Source organism: Staurois parvus, unplaced genomic scaffold, assembly GCF_062004578.1.
Source record: "Staurois parvus isolate SC_StPar_1 unplaced genomic scaffold, SC_StPar_1.0 ptg000996l, whole genome shotgun sequence".
Classification (NCBI taxonomy): Eukaryota; Metazoa; Chordata; class Amphibia; order Anura; family Ranidae; genus Staurois; species Staurois parvus.
In genome coordinates, this window is record NW_028318792.1 from 213,017 (window position 1) to 234,357 (window position 21,341).

Genomic DNA, 21,341 nt, shown 5'->3' on the forward strand with positions numbered 1-21,341 from the left:
AGGAAATAGTATGCTTTCTATGCTGGAATCCATCAGGTGCATCCCTGCTGGCAAATGTGCTACAACTGTGACTTTACACTTCATCAGGTCAAAGCAAACCGCTTCCAGTATATTTGTCGGAAGGTTCAGAAGTATTTGAATAATGTTAATTACCTTAATGTAGAACTAATCCAAACATTTTTTTTTTTTTTGGGGATAGATTAATAAAAAGGAATGGTTTTAACCCATATTTATTTTTTTTTTGCTATTTCATTGGGGAGATTTCCTTTCACTTTCTGTCCCATAGTAACAACAGGAAATGAAATGAAATCCCTGCAAAGTGAGGGAAATTCATGGTTGCCATTAGGGTCATTGAACTAGTGTCGCCATTGGAAGATTTTCCCTCTATACCTGTTCTGGTGATATCCCAAATACTTTTTTTTTTCACGGTGATAATGGTAAAGAGGACAAATAGAGAGGGTGAATCTTTCTAATGGGGGCACAGATAGCAATACAAATCTGGCAGGTGTCATTTTTCTCCATTCTATCCAAAATTAAAGAAGATTTGCCTTTTGTTAAAATTTAAAAATAAATGCAGCCAGCACATTTAAAGTATATGTAAACCCTCACCTCGTAAAACAAACAGTTGAGTTTAAAATAGAAATGAAATGCAAAACATTTCTGTATAGATATAAAAAAAACACTATAAATATGATTTCCCTATTTTATAAATAAAAATTATATATCTTCTTTAAAAAATGTAAAATGATTTAGGTAGTCTTGAAATGATTAACCAATGTATTCTGATGCATCCAAATTTGGGTTATACATCAATGACCTCTGGCTGTGAAAAGGTTAAAAACAATGCTGTAACACTAAACTGTACATTCAATTTATTTGTCCCCTTCGAGCAATCTGTCACAGAAAGCAGAGGAATGCTGATATCAAGAAAAAAAAACATATTCAGTTCAGTGCTTTGCCACATGATCTTTATGGCATATCTACAAATCTGTCATTAGAAGCCAGTCTTGACTGTTATTGCTTCCCTGGAATTTTAGACATTTTAGTAAAAAGCATTGGTGTCATTAGGGACAGCAAAATTAAGGGGGGGGGGGGTTGGAAATGTCTAAAGATACCTATAAATGGCACAGTAGCATTAATGAAGCTCATTTCAACTATCCTTGATCTGTTCTTATGCCAAAACACAACCTCTCATTAGCTTGGAACATGATTTTGGATACCGAGGAATACATCTGAACATTTTTATATATTATGAAGTATTTTCATCTAATATTTTGGCAAACTGATTTTCAAGGAGATGAACCTTCGATACATATAACATTATGTATCATCTAATTTGATGGAAACGTGTGCAGTACAGGAGGACAAACTGGTACAGGCAGAAACTTCAGCAATTCTTGATGAACAAGCCCCCACTGGTTCTGTTAGAATCATTTTTACCATTACTCCCACCATACAGGCAGGATGGCTCAGTCCACAGTAGCTGTAGATGACCAGGCCCCAACGGTTCTGAAAGAAGTTAATTTTCCAGTTGAAGTTGTTGTAAAAATAATTGAAGTACAATGTGGAGTACTTTGTACCTCTTTTCTAGGATTTGCATTTCCTTTTTTTTATGCTATGCCGAGCTCTCAAACTCCATTGTACTCATTGTATTTTGTGTCTTTATGCAACACCTTAAATAACTCCTATACACAGAAATTAAAAGAAATCCTGCTACATAAGTTGTACCTGTTAAACTGTACCATCTTCTTTTGTGGAGCTTGCTAAAACACACAGGTCATAGGATTTTTCTCAGCAGTGGAAAGCAGGGGGTGGGGACCTGACATTACACACACTATGGAACTAGAGCATAGAGCCAAGTGATATCTGTTAGCTGAGTAGAGGGACGGGACAACCTCCCTTTACTAAGGCTCATAGAAAAACATACAAAGCTGAGTCTATGAGTCACCTGCTGTGAGCTGAAGGGGGGGTGGGCCATCTCCCAGGTGGTGGTTGTGTTGGATTAAAGTTCTATCCGTGACTCAAGCAGATAGCAAAGTGAGGATAGATCAGAGATGAACCACACTCAGTGTTTTGGATACAGGTTAGTACACACTATAGAGCGATGTGCTTCTTTCATGTCTGAGGTTTACAACCACTTTAATTTCCTCCAGGCACAATCGCAGCAGCTCTTAGAGGATGGTCAGCTCTCTCAGCAACAGGCAATGGCATAATTTTTGCATGATCTGCCCTTACTCATGCAACTATGCAAAATACATACAGTATAGAGATAATTTCCAAAACACAGACAAAATGGCAGCAGCACCTCTATATGTCCAAGCCCTTACTATTTCAATTGTGAAAACAACATACAGTACGTAGATAAATTCAATTAAGCAGACAGTAAAGCAACAGAACCTAAATGGCCAGCCTTCCACTTAAAGGGTAATTCAATAGCAAATAAAAAAAAATTAAAATCATGTACCATTGCGACACAAGTCATATTGTAATTTATTGTGATTAAAAATAAAAGTTTCCTTTTAAATCTGCAGCACTGTAATTTTCTTTAAAATGCAGTGTAATCGAGCTACCTGGAGGCATTCTGTACACAGATCTTGTAGAGAACACCCTCCAGAAATGCTTGTGTGATTGGCTTACTTATTTTCCTAGAAGTCTGTACTAAGATACAAACTCGATTTTCAGCATCCCCTGCAACAAAATGTCAGTTTTGGTGAGATACTTTCAAATGGAAATCATGTCTACAGGGATGCAGATCTTGCCATTTTCCTCATTAGAACCTTGTATGTGCAGCAGCTGATTGATAATTATGAAACCACTCCCATACATATTCACTCTGCACATGGATAAACAAACAGCTCACTCATCAGAATAACAAAAGGTAGGTATCATTGATCGGGAATACATTGATCACCTAAAGAGGAATGTTTTTTTTCCAAACACAAATGGAGTTATTTTATAAAATCATTACAGCAACATTATACAGGTCCAGAAGTGACCATACCACTCGTTCAAATAAAGCAGAAATTTATCCATAACAAATTGATAAAAAATAATGTTCTTTAGCAAGGAAAATACATTCCGCATTAATAATTATGCTACCAAAATTGGTGTGTGCTATAAATTTCCTCCATCATTGTTCCTGTTTCTTCTTGCTGGAGGCTACCATTTTGTTGAGTCCTGAGTAGCATTAAATCTTTAGGCTGTCAGCAGATCGGCCTCTAGTGGCACTGATTTTAGGAACCGTGCTGAAAAATAGAAAGCAACTGAGCATGTGTAGAGAAGGGTGAGACAGTGTATTACTGGATTTTAAATGGTAGAGGCACTTATTTTTAATGTTTTACATCATTATACCCGCAAAAGTCATGATTAAGGCCTGACAGCCGAAACAAGCTGGCTGTTTTACAGCTGTTTAATGTCATTTCAATAAAGGATATTGCCATTCAACATTTACCCGAGTGCCGACTCTCCCTCCAATGATACCTGCAAAAGGGGCCAGCCTGAAGTGATCTAGCAAGACTTAATTATTTTACTAAAGTTCACTAAAAAAATGCATAGAAGTACAGTATTTAGCATAATGTTCTTCGAATTGGTGGAACAGCCATCTTGTTAAACTATTAAATGTTAGCGGAGATAGGAAAGGAATAACAGCTGCCCAGGTGCAGGTTGCCCGAGCAGCAGGAAACATTGTTAGTTAAGTGTTCTTGCATGGCAAGACCACTTACTGTTATCTCACATATATATTCTTATTATTATAGCCAAATTTACCACCCTAACTCCTCCCACAGTTTTTACACTACATAGACAGTAATATACTGAAACGTGTGGATTGTTCCCGATTGGTGTGCTATTACTTTGTGGAACGTTTTGCCGAATGGTTCACAAAATATCGGCGTTTTTGTGGTGAAATTGGCCCCATAGGAATGAATGGCGGAATGTTCAAAACTAGAGTGGAAGCTGACAAAAGCTAGAGTGTGAGCTGAAAAATCAGGACATGATTTCTAAACTACCATCACTCTGTCATTTTCAAGCCCACCTACACAAATCTTATATCAAAACGTTCAGCTATCCCTGCTGCCGCTACAAATGTCCACGGCTAAGCCATAGTCCTGATAGTTTTCACAATATGACTATTTGCTTGCAACTCATGCCGCCCATTGACATTCATTGAAACTCCACTCTAGCCACCTCAAATTTGAAGAGCAATTTCTAAACTGCGACTGTGCCTTCATTTTTAATATTTCAGAGACATACTATGCATCAAATGTAGGTCTGGATCTTGTGATTCTCACAATATAAAGCTCTTTGGTGTAGGATTTATAATTTTTAAACTACAACCATTTGAAGATGGCAAGCGCCAGTGAAGTGAGCAAGTTGGAGCAGTTTGTTTTTAACCGCTCTTCTCTGCCCTTGCTGTAGAGTGAGTTGCCATAGGAACCCATGTGTGTGAGCAGGCAGCAGAGTGACAAGCCACTCCACCCAGCTACTTCGCCCACTCCAGTTGTAGACTACTGGTGGAGGCAAGAACACTTCACACAATTTCCCCTGAAATTGTAGCTTTTCTAGTTAAGGTCTGTATCTACATTCCAATACTTCATTCTTAGCTTTTGCTTAATAAAATATTTATTGTAACATCAATTAACCAGTCCATATTGAGAAATCATGTCACCCTTCTAATAAACTGATACAGTAATGCACTGTGAGACAGTTTTTCAAAATAATTTCTAGAAACACACTGCTGTTGAAACTATGTACCCAAGTTTGCGACCCATAATACTCTATAATAAAGACCCTACCATGCAATATTTATTGTATTGCAGAAAATTTTAAGGATAACTTGACTAAGTAGGAACGTTTTAAATATGCTAAGGCAAAAATAAGATAACATAAGAATACTTATACTTCGTTATTTATTATCGCTAAAAAAAAAATGCAAAAACGTATAAATTCATAGAGGGAGATGTTTAATATTAGGCTTGGAAAATATAATTATAGAGAGCAAAGCAAAAGCTAAACTCTTAAATACATACCGTACCTTCATATATTTACCAGTCTTTACAAATGAATAGCTAAGAGCAGAAAATACGGTGGACAGAGATAGCAGGTGCACCCCATTCACTGTGCCCAGTCTTCTAGCTGGGACAATCCCAAAAGACTGCCATAAATCAGATGTCACACAGTTGTTTATGAAGTGTACAACCCTAGAACTGGGTAACTATAGTAAGCCTGGCTTGTGTTGTGAGCAAAGCTGGCCACACACTGATCGAAATGTATCCGGTTCAATGGGGTCCAGCCAAAATTTCAAACAGTGTGTGGCCATCCCCTCTCGACAGAAGGTGATTGATCAAATTTATTGGTTGAACTAGATGGACTTGTGTGTTTTTTCAACCAGACTAACTATGCAACTTCTGTCAAAGGGACATGCTGGAAAACTTTTGAAGATCAGCAGCTGCAGCCACTCATCAATGTATTCTGATAGCAGTAGATCTTACAGTTAGAAGCCAATATCTGGGCTTGAAGGGGTTTTCCCATCCACCTCATTTGTGTGATGGAGGAATCGGCCTGCAGTCTGAACAAAAAAATTAACAGTGTATGGCCAGCTTAAAATATTTAAAAGTATGCATGTAAGCAAATAATCTAATAGCAGAGAGAAAGCATACAGTAGATAATAGTAAAATTACCTGTTTTGGTAAGTAGAAGAAATAATTAAAAGTCAGTTTAAATCTGGATGTTGGAAATACTATTATTGCAAAATATTCAGATTTTGTTAAAGCATTCATTACTATTCCTCTTAATGACCTGGCACAGAAACTGAAGATGCAAGGATTAAGGGAACATGTTTGTGATAATGAACTGGTTTAATGACAGAAGACGAAAGGTATTCATTATCATACCAAGATCTAAACAATCTAAGCTTAGCAATGGTGTATTACAGGGATTGTTGCTGGGCCTGTTTTTTCTTTTTTTCAGCCTGCAGGGTGAACAAAAAAAACTCGACATATTCCTCTATACATAGCAAAACTGACATTTTGTTAATAACACAAAATTATATAGAATTAGTAAAAATCAGCAGGATAAAATAAAAATGTTCAAATCTAAAATAGAAGAGGTGAAATTCTCAGCAGGACAGGATAAAAGCTATTGACTAAGGGGAGGTCACAGATTATCAACCTGGTGTTCCGGTTAGGATAAAAATCACCAAATGGGAAGACTACCTCAAAGAGCCGAAAACAAGCAGACACTGAAAGCGATAGCAGTCCTTAACAGGTAGAGAAATGTAATGACCTGAATGGGTAGAACAGACTAACAACAATAATGACAAATGGGAACAGGAAAGTTTTCCATGCATAAAACAGATTTTTAATTGAAATCTGGATAACAGGACCACATGAAAAGACCAGCTGATCTAATAAAATCAAAGCTTTAAAGAACAAGTAAAGCCAAAGCTCTTTAGGCTGTACTTCTGTTGATCACAGGAGTGCAGTTTGTTCTGCACTCCTGTGACCCGTTTTTAGCTGACAGCGGGCTGAAGCCCACTGTTGGCTGACATCACTCAGCCGGTCCAGGCTGGGGAAAAATCCCAACTTTAAAGTCAGGATCCACCCCAATGTCTGGAGCGGCACATGGCTCAGCGTCTCAGTGATCCACTGAGAGCCTGAGCCAGCCATTCCCTACCCCTCCACAACCCGACACTCCAGTGAGCACAGGGGGGGCAAAGCAGACAGCGTTGACTGACAATCACCTCTCTCTGTTCACAGCGGCGGTGCAAACTCAGTGATCGGCGGTCCTGTGATTGCTGAGTTCTCACACTTAGAGCCAACGGGGGACAGATGCAGTTTTGGACCGATGCTGCATCTACCTAGGTAAGTATAATTTTGAAAAAAAAAACATCCCATATTTCTTTTTTAAAAGCGGAAGGTCCAGGTCCTAAAGTGTTGCAGATAATCCCAATAGAACTATGTTATGTCAGAGAGGCTGACAAACTAAGGGGAAATATGAGGTGACAGGAGAATAGCAAATAGTGGGAAGACCACCTCCCTATAAAGGTGCAGCAACAACACAAAACATTTGAGTGAGCAGAATTGTCCATAGGGACATTAGGTGGTGTCACTACAACCTGATAGGGAACAACCTCTGGAGGGCTGGTCTATCCGATCTTGATGAAAGGACATGGGTAGAGAAGATATTTGAGGAACTTTTCAAAGAGGGTATAAATCAGATACAATAGGATGGTTTTATCCCAAATAAATGAAGGAAAAGACTGATACTGTGCACTAGGCTTAAAAGTAGAATTCAACATCTTATCAGTAAAGTCCTCAAGGGTAAGAATACATTTGTCTTGTATAGTGATATTTCTGGTAATGTAAACCACTGGAGCATCCACATTGTACACTAACTACTTTTTAAAGAATCCCTCTTCAAACAGGTAATGCTCTAGCAGGCAGGCCTAGGATCCTTCAGGGTGTTTACAGTCTGCATAGAGGAAGTCCTCAAAAAGTGCATGTAGGGGAAAGGTGTTTATGATTGCATGATTTCTAAAAGATCCAATGACTGTAGCAGCTGATTCTCCAAATTTAAGGTGATCACACTGCATCAATGAATGTGACAATCTGATGACTGTGGTGACCCAAAAACTGACTGCTGGGCTTCTGAATCTTAATCTGTAGACCCAGTGTAATTTATAGGTGCAGGAGGGTGAGTGACAGACTCTGCTGGGGATGGCACAAAGCGTGATTAGAATCCCTATGTACAGAATGGTGCAGTAACTGGGTACAAACAGCTAGGGCAGATATAGTAGTCCCCATGGACATGGGTGATACCATATCCCTCAGCTGATGTAGCTTCAATAGACTCTGCAGAATAGAGCCATATAATGATAGTTGTCCCAGTTTCCAGATTACAGATGTTGTTTCCATTTAGAGATACTGGGTAAACGCCAACAGAACCGTTGTGTGAGTGTAGGGTGAGGTCACCCTTAGCAGGGGGACTGTTGTCTGTGTGTCTTTGAGAAGACATGTTGGTCATGTGGCAACGAGGCCCAATGTAAGCCAATGCCTCACAAGTACTCACAAACTCTGGTGGTGGGCTGGTGCTGATGATAGTGTTGTCAGATAGAGGAGTTGACTGCAAGCAGGCAATGGAATGGAACCAACACAGTGATCCAATTGGTGTTTCAGGTGCAGAAGCAGCAGCAGGACAGTGGTGGAAAAAAGAAGGCATATGCAGACTGGGCTTTCTTATACACAATGCCCTTGTGTGGTGTTATCCTAAGTGGTCACCAATGATCAGGACAACTGTGTGTGGAAGGGGAAGCAAGTTGGAGCAAACATGGCACCATTATGAGAGGTACATGGACAAAAAGGACAGGGGCATGTTTCTCTGTCTCACAGTTAATAACAAATGAGATTAGTTTACTTGATGGTCCATGTATGTTCAACTGGATGGTTACTGTTCTGTTATGTACTAGGGTTTCCCTAGAGTTTGTGTGTGGGTTGCACTGATACCAATACTGTTATCGATATTGGTTACGATACTGAGCATTAGCACGAGTACTTTTACTTGTGCAAATGGTCCGATACCCAAAACCGATTGCGGTGTGATTTGAGTCCATACAAAATGAATAGGCTCAAATTGCACTGCAAAGAATTGCATGTGAATTGAACAGGAATGCGGTGCAATTCCTGTCTGAATCACAAGCGGTTTCCCTGCAGGCAGCAGTGCGATTTGAGCTCATTAATTTTGTATGGACTCAAATCACACCACAAAGGTATTGGTAATTGGTATCCCCGAGTACTTGAGTACAAGTATCGGTACTCGTACTCGCTAGTAAAAAAAATGGTATTGGTGCAACCCTAGTATGTGCATTCGGTACAACATATTTTTAAATTCCTGTGCATATATGGGGTTATGTGGTGCTGGAAACCTGGTCTAGGGTAGCAGGAGATGAAAATTTCAGATTAGAAAATATATGCACTTTTGTCAAACTATCAAATGCATACCATAGGATGCCACATACTGCATATTGATACTACAATTTTCAGAAATTTTCTTGAATTCTATTATTTTGATGTTTATTGAGCACTTTGTTTCCGTAGCCTCCCTGGCGGTATTCCCGAGTGTAGCTCAGGGTAAAGTTTCAGTACCACAAGCGGTAACCCCGAGCTACACTCGGGCTTACCATGCGGTGCTGCTCCGGAATCTGTTCTTCTCTTACCTTGTCCTGCGCTCTCGCGATGTCCCTCCTGCAGCGTCCCCTGTAATGTTCTCTGGCGAATGACAGCATCTGTCTTCTGTGTTCCGTCCCCTGCGACGTCGGGACGTACTGGGACGGAACGGCGGGAAATTTGAAAATGACAAAGTGACATTCACTAAAATAACATAGTAAAACATTGCTGTATCAAACAATTTCACATACATTTTGTCCCTAGTGCTTTGTCCTATGCCCTGCCTGCATTTTTACCGTTCTTTCTGCCTTGAAACTGAAAAATGTCCATGGCGTCCAAAAAGCGTCCCTTTAGGTCAAAATCAGTTTTAGACCAGCTAGAGAACAGCGATAGTAAATTAGAACTACTTGCAGAATTGAGTGATAATGATTTGTGGGGAAATTCGTCTTCAGACACTGAAACGATTCTGCAACTTTGCTCAGTGATGTGCGAACTTGGCGCTTTATTTCAAATTTCAGTGTTTTTGGTTTGATTATATTATTGAATTAAATGTATTATTATATTATTATTTTTTATGATTATTAAATTATAATTTCTGATTTCGTGTTTCAAATTTTAATATACCCGAGATGTTTACTAGACTCTTGTTCGAACAGATTTCAGTGAGTTATTCCTAAAAATTACAGGCCTACAATAAACAAAATACATATTTCCATGCAAAAAAAGTACCGCTTTGAGCACAGAAATATGGACATAATCATACCGCCAGGGAGGTTAATGTCTGCCTCGCGTTACAGAAGTGAAATCTATGTTGTCTACATTATTACATTTAGGAAACTTGCAGGCTTCCCTTTATTAGATCACTGTATCACCAAACACCTATGCCACAAAAATTAATTTCCTGGAAGCATTGTGATGCCTTGTGTACTTCTGATCTTGTGCTATCTTTTCAGTAGATATTTTGCATGCATAAACATGAGCTTTGTCTTCAGCATGGAGACAGAATTAAGATTTGTAAAAAACTAAGAGTTCTTGCTAAAATAACATTTCCATGGCCACGTCTGACACTCTGTAAGGCTGCATTCACACTTGAGCGTTTTGTAGCTTAAAGCTCGAAGCTCCAAAAATGCTGAAACTTAAAAAATCAGTTGTTCTCTATGGTGTTTGTTCGCGTGATCAGGTGTGAACAGGCACCGTAGAGAACAACTACCTGTAATTTTTTAAGTTTGAGCCTTTCTGGTGCTTCAAGCTACAAAACGCTCAAGTGTGAATGCAGCCTTTTGAGGAGAAAGCTAAATACACTACTGAACTATAAATAAAGGGACATACTTACTTGGCCTTACTCGCCAAAGGATTTGTAATTTTATCTAGGCAGTTCTGAGTCTTAGACTACGTTCACACTAGCGTTGTGTGCAGGCGGCAGAGAGAGGCATTTGGGAAGCGTTTTTACCGCTTCCCAAACGCCTCTGCCAATTCTGCACATTACAGCACATGGTGCTGTTCTAACGAGAGCGTTTGAGTCGCGTTGCATCGCGGAAAAATGGACGCCTCTAGTCGAGTCAGGAGGTGTTGAAGCCTCCTATTCTAGTCTATGGTGCTGCTCCGCAAACGCCCGGCCGGCGTTTGCTGTGCGGCTGCGACGCGGTTGCGGGGTGTTTGCGGAGTAGTAACACCATTCAAACCGCATTATAGGTGTTTGTGGAGCGTTTTTAACGCTCCGCAAACACCTAGAAACCGCCGCTAAACTGCGCATGCGGCGTTTGCCGAGCATTAAAAACCGCTCCGCAAACGCCGGACCAACGCTTGCCAAACGCTATAGGGGCGTTTGGCAAGCGTTGGTAAAACAGCCAAGTGTGAACGAGCCCTTACTCAGCCGTATGGGGTAGCAGAACCAAGTTGGTGAATTGACATTTCCTTTCTAAAGTTATGCAATACAGCTAGGTCACCTCCCTGCCCAGCCTGTGACTGGGTACTGGAAAAAGCAGAATACTAATGAGTCAACCTTCTGATTTCTCCAACTGTGATCATGTTCCTTGGCAGCCAGTATAAATGTAGTATACCCAAATGGCTCCTAATGCTGTATTTTTCTCTTTAGTCTAAATACTGTTGTGCAGGGAATTACAAGAGTCTATTACCACATCCAACTTACACTATTGTTTATAATGTACTTCATGATATTTTAATGGATATGTATAGTAGCTGGGTTACTTGATGTATTTCTGAAACAAGAACACCAGATTCTGCTGAAAAAGCTATATATGTGGCTTTGCACAGCCATTCTATGAATATTTTCAAACATACTTGTATATATTTTCAAACATATGTATTGTGTATATATAAAGAAAAGACAAACCATCTATAAAATCCTTTTAGAAGTAGGGATGAGCTGAAACTGCCTGGGTTCAGTTTTGGTTGGGTTCATGACTAAAGTTTGGGTGCCAAATCTGAACTCCACTGATATCAATGAGAGCCAAATATTTAAAAACAGTAATGGCCATTTTCTAAGCTAATAGGTAAGGGGTTGTCAGACACATTGCATAAGGGGCTAGGTACTAGCCAGAGGGACATGTACCAAAGCAAAAAAACATTTTTTTAAATTCAGATTAGTGGGGGGCAGCAATTTTGATCATGCTTTAGGGTCAACATTAAAAATGCTAAATTCTTTTAAGTAACATGCCTGGGGAGTGCCCTTAACCTGCCTGTGAAGTGGCACTTCTGCCGATTGTTTTCAAACTTCTACAGCGAAACTAGCATTTATAAAGGAAAAAATGAAGTTTAAATTGCTGTCAAATGGATACTTTATCATTGTACACAAGGGAGAATTCCCTTCATCTATACCAGACCCTTATCTTAGATGACGGTCTGGTCTGGTATAGATGTTAATGTGGGACCCAACACAGGGTTCCCCCTAAAAATGCATATCAGCCCTGTATCACTGATACGGATCTGGCATGAATGTCAAGGGGGACCCCACAATAGAAGGTATGGTTTCACCCCAAATTCCATACAAGACCCTTCCAGTCTTGTATGAATTTTACAGTAACTGGGAACCCCACACATACCCTTATCTTATCATGCAGCCTGGCAGACTAGGAAAGGAGGAGGACAAATGTATGCCCCCAGACCATAACAGGCCACATGCCCTCAAAATGGGGGGACCCCTCTGACAAAGCTCCTTTTTCCTATGTTGTTGAGGACAAGGGCCTTTTCCCCAAAACCCTGGCCTGGTGATTGTGGGGGTCTGCGGGCAGAGGCTTATTGTAAACTGGAATCCTTAATAACCAGACCAGAGCCACAGAAAAAGGTATACAGTGTAGTAATTTATTTGTATAATCAGCTTCTATCCATCCAGGAGCTACGTACTGACGTCATGCCTCTGTTTCCGCTTCTGGAACCAAGCAGAATTTTAGTAAGTGAATGTCCCCACATGGTAGATTTACACTCTGCTATACCTGTAACATTTGGTGTATGGATTTAAGGGGTGGATAGAAACTGATTTTAAGAATAAAATACTACACTATATACCTTTTTCTCTGGCTCTGGTGTGGTGAGGTTTCCTCCTAAGCTTGATATATCGGTGGTGCTGGCAGCCCCCTGAGTGAGTGAAGGATTACAATGCAGATGGATTCCCATTCTGGGATGCCCTGTCTGTTTTAAAAACACTGTCTGCTGCTGTTCTGACGCAGCTTAATAGCTAGTGATTATGCAAAGGTGGTGTTTGGAGCAACACGTGATATATTTGGATTGTTGGATGAATACTACACACGGACAACTGCTGGAGTTATTATTTACCACTAAGAAAAATCGTGTTTGTGGGACCTTTTTGCACTTTTTAAAGCCACGTTTTTATTGGTCATTTATGTCATAAGTATATTATTTACACTTTGATTTTTTTATTATAAGATTGTTATATTCATTCTTGATCACTTAGGCACTGCACTTTTGTTTTCACATTTTATTTTTGGGTTTGTAGTCTTACATCACTTGCTAGCTACCTAAATATTGCATTCATCTGATTTTGGAAACTAAACAGGTTCAGGTCCGGCCAGTACTTGGGTGGGAAGATGGCTTAACTAGCTGCATAAATATTCTCCTTTTTCCTAGCTTTGGCTATTCCTTTTGAGTATACATATTTTTAACAATAAGGTGGCATCCTTATATAACTGGTTTCCCCTATCCTAACGAGTAAGGGGTACAACGTACCCGTACTTATTCACACAAAAAAGGTAAAACTGTAATTAAACTTATTTACACTTACGCAATTTTTGACGAGTACTTTATTAAAAACAAAGTCCCATGATCACAATGTTTAGAGATGCAGATCTTTGCCAATCATAATGAATGACTCATGTCTAATGACATCTCATGGAGCCCCACCACTAAAAGCAAACATAAGGATGGGGTCTGCCCGGTGATATTGGCAAAATATTGCCGCAGTGTTGTCATGCCATTCAACACGAGAGCATATTTTGCCCTTTACCTCCACTTCCTCCTCACAGAACTTGACCCTAAAACTAGCGCTCCTAAATGCTGATCATCAATATCCTTATATCATATACTAAGAGAAGTGCCGTCATGCTATCACATGATAAGCCGAGCGATGAACTGTTGATGTGTTTCCACCATTAAATCGGTGGCTTCATTTTCTCTCACCCTCCAAGTGAGCAGCACCTATAAACAAGCAGGCATTACCACTCTGTTTGTGAGGAACCTCACCACTTTCCCCTTTGCTTCCAAACACTATCATGTCATTCTGCTGCAAGAAAGACCACTCTGCAAAACATGCTAGCCTTTCTTTTAGATATTATGATGTAATTGGCGATGGCTATCTCTGTCTTTTTTATTATTTAATATATATTTATAATATTATTTTATCTTTTTAAATATGTTTGCAAATTGATCCCACATTGTGTTTTTTTTGCTTTCTAGTCAAGACAGACTCCAGAAGGTGAATTCCTGCCACTCGACCAACGTGAGCTGGATGTTGGATTTGGCACTGGAGCTGACCAGCTGTTCCTAGTTTCTCCCCTAACTATCTGTCATGAAATCAACCGCAAGAGTCCATTCTTTGATCTCTCACAGAAGTCATTAAGGAGTGAACAGTTTGAGATTGTTGTCATTCTGGAAGGAATTGTTGAAACTACAGGTGAGCACTAGAATATTCTGATATTTGCATTAACCACTTGCTGTCCAGAGGATTTACCGCCCCCCCCCCCCCCCCCCCCCGACCAGGCCATTTTTTGCATTAGAGCGCTGCATTACTTCAACTGACAATTGCGTGGTCATGCAACGCTGCACCCAAATGAAATTTATGTCCTTTTTTCCCACGAATAGAGATTTCGTTTGGTGGTATTTGATTGCCTGTGCATTTGTTACTTTTTGCGCTATAAAAAAAGGCAGACAATTTTGAGAAAAAAACCCAATATTTTTGACTTTTTGCAATTAAACATGTCCAGTAAAAAAATGTAAAAAATCAAATTTCGTCATAAATTTAGGCCAAAATGTATTGTTCTACGTCTTTGCTTAAAAAAATCCCAATACGTGTAAATTAATTGGTTTACGTAAAAGTTATAGTGTTTACAAATGGTGGTATATATATTGGGTGACACCAGTGACACCAATACAGTGTGCAGTGCTAATAAAAATAATAAAAAAGCATTGACACTGTACTAATGGCACTGGGCAGGAAAAGGTTAACATGTGGGGTGATCAAAGGGTTAACTGTGTGTGTTTTACTGTGGGGCTGTGTGTGTTTGTGCTTCACTGTAAGTGTGCAGGAGCTGAGAGGGGTTGAACTGTTTTGCTTACAAACAGTTATAACCCCCCCCCCATCGGATGCTCAGCAATCACCAGGCACTGTATATATACATATATGTGATTTTGCGCACCCTTGCCACCCGGTAGCAGTACTTCTGTTATAGGGCAGATAGGAACCGGTCAATGTGCTAAAACCTATGTATAGTACAATTGTCAATAATAGGTGTGTAGATATACATATACACATATACAGGGTGCTGTTCGAAATCACGGGCTTTGTACAGCGTGCCTAACAGTTCTCTTTTTTTCTTTTTCTTACCTTTTTTCTAACAGCCCTGTTGGGGCAGAGTAAGCAGTTTGCTATGGGGCACCCCAGTAAGATTGCTACCATCACCCCATTACCTCTTACAGCAGCCGCAATCCACACAATTTTTTTCCATTCCTCTTGTTCCCAAAACCAGACTCCCCTTCTCTTGTGCACTCTGGAATGCCCACACTGTCTGCAAAAACAAACCTCTGTCCATGACCTCTTTGTCACTGTTTTGCTTGGTCTATCAAGGTTCTTTTGCAGTACAAACCAAAGAAGGGATTAAAACTGTGTAGTGTACTAAAAGTGCCTTACTAAACAGAAAAACTGCACATATGACTGGAGGATACACAAATCATAGCATGGAAAGTATAACAAAATATGCTTACAACATGCACAAGCTAGATCAATATGTATACTAAACAGCTTCTCAACTTGGGCTTTCCATTGATGGAATCTTCTTCATGGTTTTTTGAGCCCAAATGCTTCCTCATCCATCTTCAGAACAAGTGTATCCTTCCATGTCTCCTGAACAACTCTGGCTTCCTTTTGCCTCCGAACAAGTATATCTTTATCTCTCACCACTAGACATATGTGGTTCGTTTCATTCCAAATCAAATTTCAGACAGATTTTTTCATTATTCAGAGATTCGGATGTATGAGAATTCCGAATTACAAACATATTGAATTTAAACAAATCTGAAATATGAAACGAAATTCAAAAACAAATTCAAAAACGAAATCGAACAGTCGAAAACAAATTTAAAGCGGAGCACCACCCAAAAGGAGAAGTTCTGATTTAAGGACCGGTCCTCCATTCCCGTTAAGGATTGGTACCTTTGGGGAGCGGGGGGGGGGTGTGAGCAGGTACCCAAAATTAACAAATCACAAAGCGCAGTGCTACTCGCGCATGCTGGGTGCCCACACCAAAGATGTATCGGCAGTGACAGCTGAGTATCCATTTTTTAAAAGTCAGCAGCTGCAGCTTTTGTAGCAGCTGACTTTTATTTATTTTGTATTTTCATGGAACTCCACTTTAAACTTTAATTTGAAAACAAGAATACGATTAGAAAATCAAATGAATATTCTTGAAACGAAAATTCTTGAATGAAAATCTATACATGTATGGCCAGCTTGACGACTAGAAAATCAAATGAATATTCTTGAAACTAATATTCTCAGCCGAAAATCTACATGTATGGCCAGCGTTAAGCCCCATACAGTCCATTTTTTCGCCTGCTACTCTCACATCGAAAGTGAAAATGTTGCTACAGATACGAAAATTCTTATACAAAAGCAAATCATTTCGAAAGTAATTGTATTGTATTTCGGACAACTACTGTACTGAATTAACGAAAATTGTACTGTATTATACAAGAAAAATTTTCTCTCTTGTCCCTTCGGATATTGTTGCACGAATTGTCATGATCAGCTCTCGAAAGCTGTGTATTAACCACATACACTGGCCAAAAATTCTTTTGATCAAGAAAAGTTTTCATTCCAGCCCCTTCAAATATTTCCGTCACTGCTGTCGAAAACAAACATCGATTTGACCCCATTAACGGTTGGAAAATCAAACAAATATTCTTGAAATGAATATTCTCAGATTAAAATCTGCACATGTATGGCTGGCTTTACTTTTCGAATTCGGTCAAATTTTTTCAGATACAGTTTAAATCTTTTAGATTTCGAATGACTTTTCAAATTTGTTTTCAAATTGTTTTTGAATTGAATTCGAATACGAATTACCGAAACAAATCCCAAAAATGAATGAATTTACCAAATCCAGCTACACAAAATTTGTTAGATTTCGAACCAAAACATGGTTGACTAAAGTCCTAATCCCTCTCCCCACTTTCTGTATATATTTTCCTCTAAGGAGCTTCCGCTACAGAGCTCATAAACCAGTTCCAAGTGTTCCTTTGCATATCAATAGGGGGAGCCTAGCTTCAGACACAACATGTAACTTAAAGCTCACTTATCTAAGCTATGCAAAATCACCACATATCAATAGCAACACAATCACTAACTCCTTTAATCTACTTTCTCTTACCGAACCTTGGCTTCATGAATCCAACACTCCTTCTCCTGCTTCCCTCTCCCATGGTGGCCTTCTCTGGACTTGCCCCCCCCCCAGACCTAGTTGACGGAAGGGAGGTGGAGTGGGAATCCTTCAAGCCCCACACAGCACCTATCAGGTACTTCAACCATCTCTCTCTCTCTGACGCTCTCCTCTTTTGAGGCACATTGCATTCGGCCATTCTCTTCCATTTCTCTATGAAATGCTGTGATCTACTGGCCCCCCTGACAGGTATTAACCTTCCTTGATGACTTCTTTGTCTGGCTATCCTACTTTCTCTCTTCTGAAATTCCCACAATCATTCTCAGTGACTTCAACATCCCTGTTAATACTAACACTCCTGCTGCTTCTAAACTTCTCAATCTAACAAACCCTCTTTTGACATGAAGCAATGGATAAATACTTGTACTCACTCTGATGGCAACACCCTTGACCTTGTATTCTTCCACCTATGCACTCCATGCAACCTCTCCAACAATTCTTTCCCTCTCTCTGATCACCACCTCATTTGTTTCACTCTCTCCCTGTCCTCCACCTCCTCTCCCTCTAACCGCCTAACAGTTACCTGTAGAAACCTTCTCCACTTCAACTCTTCTCTTCTCTGGTACTGACCACCTCTATGACAAAATGTCTTCCCTGTCCTGACCCAACCTAGCCACTTCTATGTACAGCAGTTCACTGTCATCCTCCCTAGACAAGCTCACCCCCCTCACTACAGATGGAATCAGGCCCCGACCCCTACAACCTTGGCAAATAGGTTACAGCAGACGTCTCCAAAACATAGCCATGTTCTTGAGCGCCTGTGGTGTAAGACTAAGGAGTTGATTTACTAAAGGCAAATAGAGCATGTACTTTGCAAAGTGCAGTTGCACTCTGCAAGTGCAGTGAAGAAAAGCAAAAGAGGGGTGCACACTCTTTGTGCATTACCATGGTAAAAAAACAAATTTATTAAAATGCATAAACATTTCGAAGAAGAGAGTGCGCCTCCTAAAATGCGTCAGCTAGCTACATCAAGGGTCTCCCACTATCTGGGACTGTTACCACTGGCTCTTTGTCTCTGTTTTTATATCTCCTTTGGTTTGCGAGTATGAATTTTTATGCATTTTATTAAATTTGTTTTTTACCACGGTAATGCACAAAAAGAGTGTGCCTTTACTTTGCTTTTCTTCAACAGTACCAAGGTTTACCAATCTTTCAAGGGCTGCACCTCAGAGAATGACAGATACAGTACCTCCAGTCAGCATGAAGATTTGAGTGCTGGTTTCGATTTTCTTGACAGTTTCTGCAAGTGTAGTTGCTGCAGAGCTTAGTAAATGAGGGGAAGCTCTGCTGACGTCCATCATCCAATCAGGTGCAAGCAAAAATACTGTTTTTTTTTTTCTTTTCCTTGCATGTGATTAGGTATACTTTGCAAAGTGAAGTTTGATCTCATTTACTAAGCTCTAGAGCAACTGCACCTGCAGAATGCAACTGCACTTTGCATAGTGCACAGTCTATTTATCAATCCCTTAGTGTCAGAAAGACTTCAACCAATATAAATCTGCCCTTCAAAAATATAATTCTTACCTCCACACTGCCAAGCAGACCTATTTTATCTCTCTCACTAACAACTTCTCATCCAGTCCCCATCAACTCTTTTTTAACTCTCTACTTCGTCCTCCATTGCCTCTACCCACTAACTCATTCACTGCCCAGGAGATTGCAAATCACTTCAAAAATACGGTTGATACAATTTGTGATGAAATCTCCACTGTACAGATATCTCCCCCACTTAATAACCCATGTCCACAGGTACACTCAACACTTCCCTCTTTCAACCCCACTAGTATAGATGAAGTTGCTAAACTTTTTTCTAACGCCCACCCAACCACCTTCCCCCTGGACCGTGTTCCCTGGCAACTGCTAAGGTCATCCTCTGGCTCTATCCTACTCTCTAACTCACATCTTCAATCTCTCCCTCTCTTCTGGCATCTTCCCCAACTCTCTAAAACATTTCCTTGTTCTCCTTTTCCTTCAAACTCCTTGAATGTCTGGTCTACAACAGACTGAGCAACCATCTTACCGAGAACAACCTTCGGTCAGACAACAACCTTCTTGAATCCCTTCAGTCTGGATTTCACCCTCAACACTCCATGGAAACTGTTCTCCTAAAACTCACAAACTATCTACTAAAAGTAAGTTAAAACCAATGGACACTATTCTGTACCCCTGCTCCTGGACCTCTCTGCTGCCTTTGACACGATGGACCATTGCCTCCTCCTCAAAAACTCCTTTGGTCTTCGTGACAGTACGCTCCGCTGGTTCTCATCCTACCTATCACACTGCATCTTTGGTGTCACCTATAATTCTACTTCCTTTTCTCCTCTTCCTTTCTCTGTCGCGGTCTCCCAAGGTTCTGTTTTTGGACCTCTCCTATTCTCAATCTACACCTCCTCTCTAGGTCAGTTAATAGCCTTCCATGGCTTCTACTACCATTTCTATACTGATGACACCCAAATTGATTTCTCTACCCCTCAGCTCACTCTCTCAGTCTCCACACGCATCACTTATTTACTAACAAACATATCAGACTGGATGTCACACCTCTTTTTCAAACTCAAACTACCCAAGGCCGAGTTCATAATATTTCTTCCCCTATGTGCCCTTACCCCTGACTTCAATGCGAAGATTGGCGGCTCAACTGCCAACCTGTTCCCTCATGCCAAAGTTTAATACTGGACTCAGTGGTGTATTTAGGTTGTGTGCTGCCCTAGGCAACACAAAAATCTTCTTTCCCCATGGGCATGGGCCAACACCACCCCTCCCCCTCCTGGGGAGAAAGTCTGACATTGACCAACAACAGCCCTGCCCCCCACCTGGGAGAGCCTTCCACTACCCCCCCCCCCCCCCAGTGATAGAGAGAAAGACACTCATCTTCACAGCCTCAGACATCCCCGGGAATGAGAGTCAGGCTCTATATACACCATCAAGCAGCCCGCAGCCTCTCTCGGATCCCACCTGGTTCCCATGATGTGCATGTCCCTTCTTTATCTCTTCTTGGGGGAGGTGCTGCCCCCATGAAAAACCCCGCCCTAGCCAAGTGCCTTGTTTGCCTTGTGGTAAATATGCCCCTGACTGGACTCTGACTCTCTTTTTGGCCCCACATCGAATCAGTGTCCAAAGTCTGTCACCTCAACCTCCGCAACATCACTAAAATATATCCCTTCCTAACCAATGACACCACAAAAGCTCCTAATCCACTTCCTAGTCATCAATCGCTCAGTGTCTGCTACCCCTCCCTGGCAATCCCTCCATTGGCTCCTATTCACCTAAGGAATTAAATTAAAAATATTAACAACTTACAAAGCCATCCACAACTCTTCCCCAAGCTACGTCACTAACCTAGTCTCAAAATACCAACCTAGTCATTCTCTTCGTTCCTCCCAAGATCTCCTGCTACCTAGCTCTCTTGTCACCTCGTCCCATGCTTGTCCCCAGGACTTCTCCTGAGCCTCTTCAATCCTCTGGAACTCCCTATCCCAATATATCTGACTATCTCCTACTCTGTCCACTTTTAGACGCTCCCTGAAAACCCTTCTCTTAAGAGAGGTCTACCCTGCCCCCACAACAGTACTTTTATTTTCTCCATTAGCTCATCACCTACAGTTGTTACCGTTTTGTATTTCTTTGTAGCTCTCTCTCTTAAATTGTCAGCTCTATGAGTAAGTCCCTCTGCTTCCTTTAGTATTAAATTGTATTGTAATAACACTGTCTTCCCTTATGTTGTAAAACGCCGCGTAAACTGTTGGCGCTATATAATATAAATCCTGTGTAATAACAATAATTCTGATTGGTCTGGATTAACAGTATTCATCAGTCTGCCTTCTTTGTTGGAGACAAACAATTTGGTTGCACATTTTTGGATTCCTATATATAATTTTTTTTTTTTGGGGGGGGGGCACAATGTTAAAATGCAATGTTTTTAAGTATCTTGTAGCTTTGGCAATATTATTAAATGCTATATTTAGAAATGTTTTTATAATATAATATCATTTAC

At 40.4% G+C, this 21,341-nt stretch overlaps 1 protein-coding gene across 1 annotated transcript in view; it reads left to right on the forward strand.

The window, feature by feature from the left end:
* Nucleotides 1-21,341, forward strand: part of LOC149441377 (G protein-activated inward rectifier potassium channel 1-like) — a 99,598-nt gene that overhangs the window by 63,532 nt on the left and 14,725 nt on the right. Inside the window, exon 2 of the mRNA XM_089657413.1 lies at nt 14,091-14,307. Coding sequence (XP_089513539.1) covers nt 14,091-14,307 — 217 coding nt within the window. The remainder of the gene's footprint in view (nt 1-14,090; nt 14,308-21,341) is intronic.